The sequence below is a fragment of the Hoplias malabaricus genome, chromosome 11 (assembly GCF_029633855.1).
Source record: "Hoplias malabaricus isolate fHopMal1 chromosome 11, fHopMal1.hap1, whole genome shotgun sequence".
Classification (NCBI taxonomy): Eukaryota; Metazoa; Chordata; class Actinopteri; order Characiformes; family Erythrinidae; genus Hoplias; species Hoplias malabaricus.
The window spans coordinates 20,167,131-20,180,055 of NC_089810.1; the positions used below are offsets into that span (position 1 = coordinate 20,167,131).

The 12,925-nt window shown below is 38.3% G+C and overlaps 1 protein-coding gene across 3 annotated transcripts in view; it reads right to left on the bottom strand.

Annotated features, from left to right (window-relative positions):
- Positions 1 to 9,959: 9,959 nt before the first annotated feature.
- si:dkey-246g23.4 (uncharacterized protein LOC559426 homolog) overlaps positions 9,960 to 12,925 on the bottom strand; it is a 34,769-nt gene continuing 31,803 nt past the window's right edge. For 2 of the 3 annotated variants that reach the window (XM_066685611.1, XM_066685612.1), the window contains one exon: positions 9,960 to 10,435. In XM_066685611.1, coding sequence (XP_066541708.1) covers positions 10,251 to 10,435 — 185 coding nt within the window. In that variant the 3' untranslated portion in view covers positions 9,960 to 10,250. The remainder of the gene's footprint in view (positions 10,436 to 12,925) is intronic. The other variant, XM_066685613.1, reaches the window with a different exon arrangement.

Here is a 12,925-nt window from a genome sequence, read left to right on the forward strand (position 1 = left end):
TGTGTGTGTGTGTGTGTGTGTGTGTAAAAGCACTTCCCTGCGGTTCCCCCCCCCCACCTCGTCTGTAAGCCGGTGCCGGTTAGAGGTCTCCTTTTGCGCTCATGCAAACCAGCTCCAGTGAGGTTCTATGTCTGTTTGGCATGAAAGCACAGAATGAAGCCGAACGGGGAAAAGAGAGAAAGAACGTGAGAGATGAGCAAAGAAAAGAGAAGGAAGAAAAAGGCAGCTGTCCACCCATTGGATATTGTGAGGAGGGGGATAAATGTGGCTGGAACGACATGCACATGGCTCACTCTGAGGGAGAGGGAGGGGAGAGCTGGGGAGATGGGCAAAGGAAAGTAGGAAGAGATCGGGAAGGAGGGGTCAGAGCAGAAGATGAGGTTGAAAAAGTGCAGATTATTTTTAGGGATTTATTCTGACCCCTGTATCTTGACCACACCGCTGATAAAATCCCAAACTAGTCTATGAGAATCAAAGCACTCATAAATGTGTTTGTGAGTGCTTTTAGTGGAGCACAAAGGGCTGGAACACAATGCCAGGACCAGCCAGATTTCTCTGTATCTGTTAGGTGCTTTTACTGATTACTGGTTTAGGCCTCCTTGTGTCTCTCACACATAGTCCATTTTTATTATTGTCATTAATAATGTGATAAATCTGATTATGACATGATAAACATACTTTTATATTCATTGTACAATGTACAACAGAATTTTTCATCAGAACATTTCACCCTTACATGGAAGTGAACAGATGGCAGTGTATGAGGGGCAGTGAGCACACGCACACACACCTGGAGTCATGCTTAAGGGCACATAAGCTATGGATGATGCATAGTGCTGTTCCTTCAATCCCCCCGCCTCCAGTTTCCTGCCGGTTGTGGGGATCAAACCTGCGACCTTCAGGTCTCAAGCCTGCTTCACTTACCATTAGGCCATGGCTGCTCACCACTTAAAAAATAGATGAATTTTGTAATTCTACAGTTACAGACTGTGGTCCACCTGTTGCTCTGCATACTTTGTTAGCCAGTTCACCTGGCCCTTTAATGGTTAGAATCCCACAAAGCCGCATCCTATTAAGTATTTCTTGGGCGATGGATCATTTTAAACACTGCAGTGACACTTACTTGGTGGTGTTGGTGGTGTGCTAGTAGAAGTGGATCAGACACAGCAGTGCTACTGGGGTTTTAAAACACTTCACTGTTACTGCTGGACTGAGAATAGTCCTCCAACTAAATGCTTTCAGCCAAAAGTGTCCTGTGTAGGTGGCTTTAATGTTATGGCTGATTAGTTTATGAATTTGAAAATAAATACAGAGTTTCTGTTACTGGAAACAGTGATTACAAACTTTTGAACTCTAAGGTTTGTGTGTTTGTGTGTGTGTGTGTGTGTGGTTCCAGAGGGTACAGTATGAAAAAAGGTGGGAAGAATGTGCCAAACTGTGAGGAAGGGGCCACTTGTCTTTGAGCGTGCGTGTTCCCTCTTAAAGTAGGACATGCCCCCCTCTGTTTCTACACCCCCTCACATAACCACCCTGAAAAAGCTCAGAAGCTCAAATCTCTGTCATTATCCATTTTACTGTTTTAGGCACTGGCAGGAGAAGGACTGAGCATCTGGTTACAGAAAGAACAGAGAGAGGATGGAAGACATTACACTCGTTTAGAACGTTCCATCTGCTGATGTCCTGATGAAGGATGATTAGTTCTGGATCATAGTCATCACTCCAAATCGTGCCAAACGAACTGGATGGTGCTAAATCACCCCAAATAACATAGGTCCACTGCTTCACAATCCAGTGCTGGGTTTAATACCACCCTAGCCCACACTTGGCATTGAGCATGGTGAATTTAGGCTCTTGTGTGATTACAGTGTGGTGTGTCCTACTTTCTTTAAACAAGCTGTGTGTGCTTGCTTGTGTTCACAGTGCATTCTTTTTTGACACACATTGTTATGTAAATACAGTGTAATGAAAAACAATGTAATAAATCAGAGAAGTATTTTCCTGGTGGTCCCACTTTTTAATGTGAGGAACGAGCATGTTCATTACATACATACATAGCGTTTGACTGTCAGAGTCATTATGATGGCCAGTCCCTCCACACTGCAACACAGACAGCTGCAGATCACACACACACTCCCCCTCTGTGGGGGCTGACAGCTGCAAGTAGTTTTATAAAAGCCTTTCAGTCACTTTAGCTTTACTTTGGGTCACCTTCTGAACTGGGGATACATTTAATGTTAAATATCTTTAAGTGTAAATAGAACATATGCAGTTGCTATCTATCCATCTTTGTTGTGATGTTATGATTAGCTCTGTCAGCAGCATATAGGCCCCTGTACTTCAGGAGTCATGATTAAAACAAGGCTGCAGAGGGAGTGGAGTGAAGGAGAAATTCCTTTGATTTGAAGCAGTGTTCCTAGGCTTTCCAGCTTTTGGAGGCGTTCAGCTCCAGTCATATGCTACCAACCTGCTGGAGCTGAGGCTAGAACTAGGCTCTAATCTCACACAGATGGGAGTGGGTGGTGGATTCATGGTGGGCCTCTTGAAGCTAGGATTTTGATGATGATGGTGAATCTAAACTAGTTTTATAGTGAATGTATCAGTTCAGGCAGCTCTGGAGATGTGGGTCAATGGATTTCCGTAAAGGCCAGGTCAATACCAAATCATGACATAAAACTCACTGCAGCAGCTGCATATGTGCCTAAGGTCACCATGCTCAATGACAAGTGTCAGTGAAAAGGGCTATAATACGCCAGGCACTGGGCTGTGGAGGAGTGGGATTGTGCTCTCTTTAGTGATGGAACACCATGCTGTAGTTTTGGGATGAGAACTAATCTGGCAAAAAAACTAACGTGGCAAAGAGAGCACAAGCACATTGACTATTAATACACTTCACTGAAGAAGAAATGATGGATAAACAGGTGTCCAGCACATTTGTGTGTATAAACTTAATGTGTACGTTACGTAATAAGAAAGTGAAGTGTTGAAATATATAATAAAACTACACAAAGGCCTTACAAATTTAAGGGTTTAAACAGATGTCTGGCATATCATGACTATATGGTACTAACACGCTGTTAGATCGTAAATGACCGCCTGCATGCCATTCTTCACAGATGACGTTTTAGTGCTAATTGGTTTGTACAGATGTCCAAACACTCAGTAAGCACTGAAATGCTTGTGGTATTATTTTGTGGGTTTCCGAATGCCGTGCAGGAGAGTGTGTGTAATTGTGCACATTATGAGTGTGTTTAGATGGTTGTGTGAGTTTATTTTCTAGCTATTGTTACTGTTATTGTGGGAATGGATATTTATGATCTATGTCTTGATAAAGGAACTGGCACCATCCCATTTGTTCTGAAGAGAGAGGAGAGATAAATCTGAGAGAGGAAGATCTGTTGCTAAACACACTTCATTCATTTTCTCACACTTTTTAAAATGTTATTTAATTGAGTGTGTGTGTGTGTGTGTGAAACTATTTGAGCCCAACAACTATTTCATTTTGAAAATAAAATGCTTTGTTTTATGGCTAATGTTAGTGGAGTTAGTGAGTGTAAATATGTTCTTGTGTGACATATGGAAACATACATAACATTAAAAGCACACTAAAAAAGTCTTTGATAATCATGGTAGTATATATTTTAAAACATGCATAATCACAGCTCTCTTACAGATTAATACAGATCATATAATAGTAATAATAATAATAATAATAATAATACATTTTATTTTAATAATAAAACATTTTATTTGTAATGCACTTTACATTTCAAAGAATGATATGTCTTTCACACTAATATATGCATATTAGGTTCATAATGGTTCTATTGTAAAATATACCATGGATTTAAACAGATTACATTACATTGAATAAAATAAATTCTTATCTTAACTTACTTTTGTGTTTAAGTATAATCCCACACCAATTAGATTTTTCCCTTTCTTCTTTCTCCCAGCACACAAAATATCAGTGAATGCTACACATCTATGTAGTTCACATAGTTTACAAAGCTACACGTCTACATAGACCTTAAAAACAAATTTGTAAGGCCTTGATGTAGTTTTATGATATATTTCAACACTTCACTTTCTCACTACGTAAAGTTTATACACTAAAAATGTGCTGGCCACCTGTTTATCCATCATTTCTTCTTCAGTGAAGTGTATTAATAGTTAGTGTTCTCTCTTTGCCACGTTAACTGTGTTATTATTATTATTATTATTATTATTATATCATGACAATAATACCTCACACATATAAGGGGATATAAACTCTGGTTGTATTCATTTATACTTCACCTAAAAAAAATGTTCAGGAAAATGCTGTTCTTTTATAAATTAAAGCTCTTGTTCCTGTGCATCCTTTTCTAATTTAAGTGCATCACACAAACTCAGGTCTCTTATGATATGTGCCTGTAGCCTGGGAGAAGTTACTGTGTTCAGTTGAGGCCTGTTTGTCCCTCTGGCCGAGCCTGTGAGTATGTGTTCCCTGAACAGCTCATTATAAGAAGCCCCCCCGCAGCTGTCCCTATCACTCCTCATTAGGGCACTTTCCCCTCTCATCTGCCCCCAATCAGGGCCACCTAGCCACCCCCAAGTGCAGAGAGAAAGATAAAAAAATAGGGTGGAAAAGAAAGAAATCACTCCACTGAGAAATTATCCATGAGTTTCTCCACCAATTTAGTTTTTTTCGTTTTTTTTTTATCTAGTTCCAGTGTGACTATCTACCTCTTCTTGATCTTCTCACTAAACCTCCTGGTGGCCTGTTTTCAAAAAGAGGATTCATTTTAATGCTGAGGTTAAAAAAAAAACTGAAAACAAAACTGAAACTGTATCTATTATTGCCCTTAATACATTTCAATTTTTGAAATTTCAAATCGTGCTATAGTGTAAATCGTATCATTATGAACAGAGAAAGATCTCAGAGAGCTGTAATTACATTACATCATCTGTGTGGATCACAAAGCAACCTTATGGAAAAGGAAATACATGAGCAGCAATATGCTTCACAATTCAGTTGCCTTGTTAATTTGAGGACCCTAAAAGCCCTTAGCGACTGCAGTCCATACTGTGCTTGTGTTCCCTATTATTATTATTACAGTGCACCCAACATTGAAGTCAGCATTCTACTTGATTTAAAGTGATAGGTAACACAGTAGCAGAAGCCTGTAATTCCACATGTCGTTTCCAAGGTTCTGAATGTCATGGCAAGCCACAAGTTATCAAAGGGTTAATTCCTCTACTGTACTTATAGTACTCTATTCTTTATTTTCCTTCTCAGTTCCACCCCCCACCCGGCTCCTCCGTCAGACTCTTTCAACTCAGGTAGCTGGGCCAAATTCCACACACTGACCCGTGTGAGCAAGGTCAAACAGAAAACATTTCAGCTGGCTGTTTCCATGGGTACTGCCCGGCTGGGAGTCCACCCTTGAGGTCGGTGTTAGCGGGGCCAGGGGAAGGGAGGGAGTTATAGAAAGGCAGATGGATCAGGGATCCTATGGAGCCATTTAGCCATGGTCAATCAACTGTTTCCAATTAAGGGTTTCAAAGGAGTTGCTGTCCATACAAGTTTAAAGACAAGGATGGCTGCATTCATACAGCATGTGCCCCAGTTTCATTTCAGCCCTTTTATGCTTCTCTTCAGATGGTGAAGTGTGCAGACTAACATACCACCTTTGGCTTGACACATGAAACGTATTTACATGGTCAGGTTCTCTATGACAATACGGAGAATCCATTTATAAATTAAGGTCATACTACAAGATTTTAATTTTTAACTTTTAATGTATCACTTTCATTGTGTCCTATTATTCAAAGAGAATTTATTTCAGTGAAGAAACATCATTAATTCTGGAGTTATGCAGTAAACCAAAAGAAATGTAAATATATATTCATTCAATTTACAACCTTGACAAGAAGAAGAAATCTATCATGGACTGCAGGCAAACACAGGCAAAGGAATGAAACTGAAGGGTTAATCGAGGACTATGTGGGCTTTTTTTCTTTTTTTTTTTTCTTTAAACAGAACAGGATCTTTGTAGGACGGAAATGCGGGGCAATTTGTTTGATCTTACATTCTGTGCGTTATCTGATAATAGGTGTGGACTTCTCTTCTGAGTGGCTGAATTGAATTGGATGAGCCACTGTGTGTGTGTGTATGTGTGTGTGTGTTAATGCATGCACAGGCAAGCTTTATACTTTGGATTGTGTGTTCTTTAAACAAAGATTAACATGTATCTCATTTTTATTATATTAAAGTTATTTCCACATAATAAATATCTGATTTTGCAGCAGCTATTGCTGGTTAATTAGACTGCTAAATTAGGTTTGAATTTGGTGTAGTGTGTGTGTGTGTATGTATGACAGAGAGAGATAAATATGTTTAGAAAATGTTTGGTGACTCTTGTCCATAAAACTGCTTACTGCGGTCAATTCCCAGTGCATTGTTTATTTTCCGAGATTTATACGGGGCAACGAGTTCATTCAACCTATTTGTGTTGTTCCAGACATAAGAGTTCTATCACAACCCCTCAGAATTTTTCCAGTTTGGAAAATCACTTACCTATGAAGTCAGACAGGGCAGTAGACACAAGACATGCTGCCTAAAGATACTGTATCTGATGGCTTTGATATTTTATATTAAATGTATAGCTTTGATATTCTAGGCAAATGACTTTGGGTCATGCTCATAACCCAGAATAAACAGGAAACTGTAGGATGTGTGTAGCAGATACGTCACAGAGATCCCTGAGTATGATCCACTGCTCCACACTTGTGTTCTAGCCTCCGGGCCTCTATACCACATTATTACATAATTGAATCATTATGGCCACTCTTCTGTACGGATTAGGAAAACGATATAATGAAATACCTCACACTCATTATAAAGCACCATCTATTAAATCTCATTTGTAAATGCATGATTTATAACCTTAATTAGCAGATCTGCAAAATGCTTAGTTAAATTTGCAGCAATGACCCTGACTTGCTGAGTGTTCAACTCCTCTGGCCACTAGATGGAGATCACTAAGAACATTTCCACATGGAACAAGACACTGACATTCTTGCCAGGATTGTTTTACTCTAAGCCAGAGGTATTCATGCTTTTTCCTCTGGAGGCCCCCATTGCCAGTTTTTTAACAACACCCAACCAACAACCCCTCAACCAAAACAAACTGGTTAAAATGCAAATTACCTCAGCAGCATTTGTATAAAAGTCAGACCACCCTGTTTTATTATGCAATATAGACTGGCTAACAAAATAAAATAAAACACAGCAAATGACAGTAAGAGCTTCACCCCTTTTCTGCACATACGAACACTTCTGCACTGGTAGTGCTTTCTTTCCTCATCCTTGAGTCCATGTATTCAAACTGGGAAAAATATATATTTCAGTATATTCATTCATTCTCTCTCTCTCATATATATATATATAGAGAGAGAGAGCCCTGTGAAGGACTGGCGCCCCCTCCAGGGTGTATTCCCGCCTTGCGCCCAATGATTCCAGGTAGGCTCTGGACCCACTTCGACCCTGAACTGAATAAGCGCTTACAGATAATGAATATATATATATATATATATATATATATATATATATATATATATATACATGGGTTGGACAATGAAACTGAAACACCTGGTTTTAGACCACAATAATTTATTAGTATTGTCTAGGGCCTCCTTTTGCGGCCAATACAGCGTCAATTCGTCTTGGGAATGACATATACAACTCCTGCACAGTGGTCAGAGGGATTTTAAGCCATTCCTCTTGCAGGATAGTGGCCAGATCACTACATGATGCTGGTGGAGGAAAACGTTTCCTGAATCGCTCCTCCAAAACACCCCAAAGTGGCTCAGTAATATTTAGATCTGGTGACTGTGCAGGCCATGGGAGATGTTCAACTTCACTTTCATGTTCATCAAACCAATCTTTCACCAGTCTTGCTGTGTGTATTGGTGCATTGTCATCCAGATACACGGCACCGCCTTCAGGATACAATGTTTGAACCATTGGATGCACATGGTCCTCCAGAATGGTTCGGTAGTCCTTGGCAGTGACCCGCCCATCTAGCACAAGTATTGGGCCAAGGAAATGCCATGATATGGCAGCCCAAACTATCACTGATCCACCCCCATGCTTCACTCTGGGCATGCAATAGTCTGGGTGGTACGCTTCTTTGGGGCTTCTCAACATCGTAACTCTCCCGGACGTGGGGAAATCAGTAAAGGTGGACTCATAAGAAAACAATACATGTTTCACATCGTCCACAGCCCAAGATGTGCGCTCCTTGCACCATTGAAACCGACGTTTGGCATTGGCCTGAGTGACCAAAGGTTTGGCTATAGCAGCCCGGCCGTGTATATTGACCCTGTGGAGCTCCCGACAGACAGTTCTGGTGGAAACAGGAGAGTTGAGGTGCACATTTAATTCTGCCGTGATATTATGTTTTTTGGATACAATCCGGGTCAGCACCCGAACATCCCTTTCAGACAGGGATATATATATATATATATATATATATATATATATATATATATATATATATATATATATATATATATATATATATATATATATATAGAGAGAGAGAGAGAGAGAGAGAGAGAGAATTTTGGATCTCCGTATATTTTAAGGTGGAATGGTATGTTTAAGAAGATAATTGACTGTTGTTTGTACATGACTGAAGTTAACCTTGTATGGAAGTTTGAATTACCACAGAAACTCATTTGTAACTTGAGCCGTTTCATTTTGTAGCACTTTCAGCAATGCAGTTAGCCATCTCCCAAGTTTGGAGACATTTACAACTTAACTGATCCAAAACAGCAAAAATAAATCCATTTTACATGAGCAGAGAGAGAGAAAATCTAGCATACTGGACTGAGACAGTTTGTATTTTTACTCTGGGGCACTGGGGCTTTGTAAACACATTAGACCGGTTTCCACCACACAAACAAACAGAAGAGTTAGCAAATGATGAGGAAACATTCTGAATTTTATAAAAACTGTTTTTGATTACAATCGTGGACGTCACACAAGACTGTGAAAAAATATTTAAAAATTAGTGGATTCCAGGGTAATTTAAATATTTATTTTTTGCATTCCCTTCTCTCACCAACACCCACTATTTAGAGGGAGCACCCAACAGGTGCTGCTCTAATAAAAAAATGTTCATTATTTTTTAATGTTAGGATTGAATCTATATTTAAAGGAGTAATAGAACATTCATAAATTGTATACATAAAAATTATGGCAGAATGATATAAACGGGTTTACACCAAGCAATGAAACATTGATGTGAGGATTTGACAGCATACAATTACAAGAGCAATCAAAGATGCTGAATTCATCAGTTGGATGGTGTGTTTGAATTTTTCAGTAAATATGGTGTAAATTACTTTTCAGCCGCTCACAGATGAATGTTCACCCTGTTTGCCTTTAGCATCATTGCTGCATGAGCTACTAAAGAAACTAAACTCTGGGTAGAACATCTTCAATTGTGAGTGATTTCCTTCTTTTCCCCAGTGTCAAGAAAAAGGCCCAAACTTTGGCTTTTGTGGAAAAGATGAGAAGGTAGACACAAGAAATGTGTTGTGTGTATGATCCACAGCATGTTGCCTGCCTTTATGTGGGTGTTTAACTGCTCCAGAGATTGTTATGGACAAATGGAGCTTGTTCAACTTTCCAGCTGTTCCAAGTCGATATTAAAGCCTGTTTGACCATTATTACTAAGAGTGATGTTCTAACATATTTGTGAAGTGATGTGTTTATTGGATTCTTTGTGTGAAAAAAGCCTTGTAACCTTTAAGACGCCAAATTTCCAGGAGAACGAAAAACAGGCTGTTAACACATAATGACAGTTAATGTAAAAAGAGAGTTTGAAGCATTTATTTATTGGTCCATATTTCATGTATTTTTAACTCAATATAAAGTGCTGCAGGAATTTTCTAATTATGGTCAAAAATATAGAAAAACAATGACATTTCAAAAAAATATGTTTATTGTAATGGCCTCTTTAATTGCAAGGTCCCACATTTGGCCTTTCATGACCGCTTATCAGTTTCTTAATAGGTATTAAATTCTTTAGAGTGGTTGATGAATATGGGATATGAATTTTGTTCTTGTGATAAATCCAGAATAATTCTTACAGCATATGACAAGACCCATATTATCAGTGTCACAGTAAATTGGAATTGATGAGCTCACTTTAAAAACTTCTTCCTTTTGCTCCTCTCCATCATTATATTCTGCTTTTTCACTTGTCCTGATCCTCATTATTTTTCTTGCTGGCTGAAGAGGAGCCTTTAGCTTCCAGCTGTATGTCTTGGCCCCTCCGTGTCATCTGATACAGTAAGAGCAGGAAGAAAGCAGACAGTATAAGAGCAACACCTGCCATCAGAAAGCCTGTACCATAGTTGCTCATTTTGTCTATGAAGTATCCTGAAGGAAAAGAGAAGGACTTGTTTATTCACACTAATGTGCAGAAGTCACCCATACCTATGTACCTTCCGGATAAAATGGTCTTTAAACCAACATGCCTTAAAATTTGGGGTTATTTGGGGATATAGAGACCTCTCTGGTGAGAATGTGTAATTGCACCAAGAATGTGGAAGACTACTTTTAAAATGTGTCTTGTGGCTAGGGTTGCAAAATTCCGGGAATTTTCAATGTTGGGAAATTTACCATGAGAATTAATGGGTAATTATGGGAATTAGCTGGAATAAAATAGGAATATTCAAGCCTAAAAGTGAGAAACTTACATATAGTTGGTAAAAAATGTACTGAAGCATAGTCTTGGCTAAAACAATTAGATATGATACCAAAACAGCTGAATAATAAAGCTGCTCCTCAATCCCAGGCACATTATGCACTGATGAGCTATTGAGACCACACCCCCTGCACTGTTCATTCCTCCATCACATGTACAGCATATGTCAAGATAATTTCTAGAAACCTGACACTCACCTACTAAAAGAAGATATTTGGACCAAGGAGCTACCTAAAGTCAGGTAAGTTTTGACAAAGTTCATATTGTTATTGACAGTAATAGCATTGAAACATTTAAGCAACTAATATCAAGGTGTCTCACAGTTCCTTGCTATCTGGTAAATCAGAATAGCTTAATTAGCAATTTCATTTAAGAGACTAGTTTACCAAGGCTAACAGACTAGCAAGAGGCTTACCAAGGCTAGCATAGGCTAGCTACCTACATTTTTTTTTGCCTCAATGGGTTTTTGCAACCAAGAATTCATACTTAATTATTATTTAACATTTTGAAGATCATCAGATTTAGTGTTTTTACACTTTGACATTTTATTTAACAGAAGAATGCCACGTGCATCAACTATGACATTAAAGGTGTCATAGTTATTATTTATGTCATTCATGTCTGCTGTTGAGAAAAAAACAAACAAACAAAAGAAACAGTACATTGATGATAGTGTATGATATAGTTCCTTAAATTATCCAATATTTTCTATTAATTCCCAAAATTTCCAGGGAAAATTTACATTTGGAATATTTCCAAAGTTCCCGAACTAAAGTTCCCCTGGAAAGTAATTTACTGGAAATATATCGGAATTTTTTGCAACAATAGTTGAGGTACTGTCTACTTTCAAAGCAGATGAATCGGAGAAGTAGTAATTGTGGAGTATTTAGAGAGCGAGCTCAGTCAAAACTCGGTGAAGGCACAGGTGTTAACCATTAAAATGAAAAAAGATTCCTATAATTTAGATTGCTTGTTATAATTGCAAAATCATACCAAAATCTACAGCAATGATAGCTTGGTTGCCTGTTTTAGTAGGTAGTCATAAAAAAATTTGCCAATAGGTGAATGAGCAAATCAAAACTGAGTTTGCCATTTTGATATCTCCATGTTCACAGTAGCTCTTGTATTCAATGTCTCAGTTGTTCAGGTAACCAGCAAAAGGTGCTGGATGTAAATAATTATAGGTCTGTGATATGACCAGAAAAACTCCACAAACACCTACCAGACCAAGCTGTTTTTAGAATTAGTATATTGCACATTGCAGGGATGGTCACACTAGCACATTTATACCATTATATTATCATAATATTTTATTTATCCTCTACCCACTTTTGGTTAATTTTGTTTGTTATGATTATTATTATTTAATCATCTTAAGGATTGTCACTTTAAGAACAGAATTTTCTTTTTCAGCATAAATGTCGTTATGTTTCTTGGGTTTTGTTTCAGTTTTTCAGTTTAATCAAAAATGATACTTGTTCAAACAAAGTTCAGTCTAAGAAGTTGGTTTCATTTTCACAATTTAAGTCGGCTCAAACACATTCAATGAGACACATGGTTAAGTTGTCTTCTCAGAGTTTAAGGATGGGCAGAAACACCTGTGGATCTTTTCAGATTTGAAGCAAGTGTGTAGCTTGATTTCCTTTTAAAGGAAGCACTCATGTTGCTCATGGTCACAGTTTTTTTCTTTAACTTGTATTTCTTTGTTTTCCCCTTTTTTATGCATGTGGAAAATCTCCTGCTTTATTGCCATTTAGATTGGAATTTGAACAAAGTAAAAGGTGGTCTCTGAGGTTTTCTGTACACAAATCTACAGTTATTCAATAAATACAGTGTAGTTTTGAAGCACTTAAAAGTGTGTGCTTGCACTGCGTTATTTCCCCCAGAGTTGAAGAGTGAATGCACCATAAAGTCATTAGCTTGCAGTACCCTACACTCACATTTTTTTCTTTTCTTCTGTATGTACAGCTTTGCTCTGAACGATAATTTGAAAACATTAGGACCCAGCACTGGCAGCACAGCTGTTTGATTCTTGTTTGATCTTAGACAGACTTCATCAATCTGACATTGATCTGCAGCGGTTGAGTTGAGAGAAAATGTTTGAGTGAAATGTTTAATGGAACAAACTACACCAGGATGAAGATGCTGCAGCTAATTTGCTG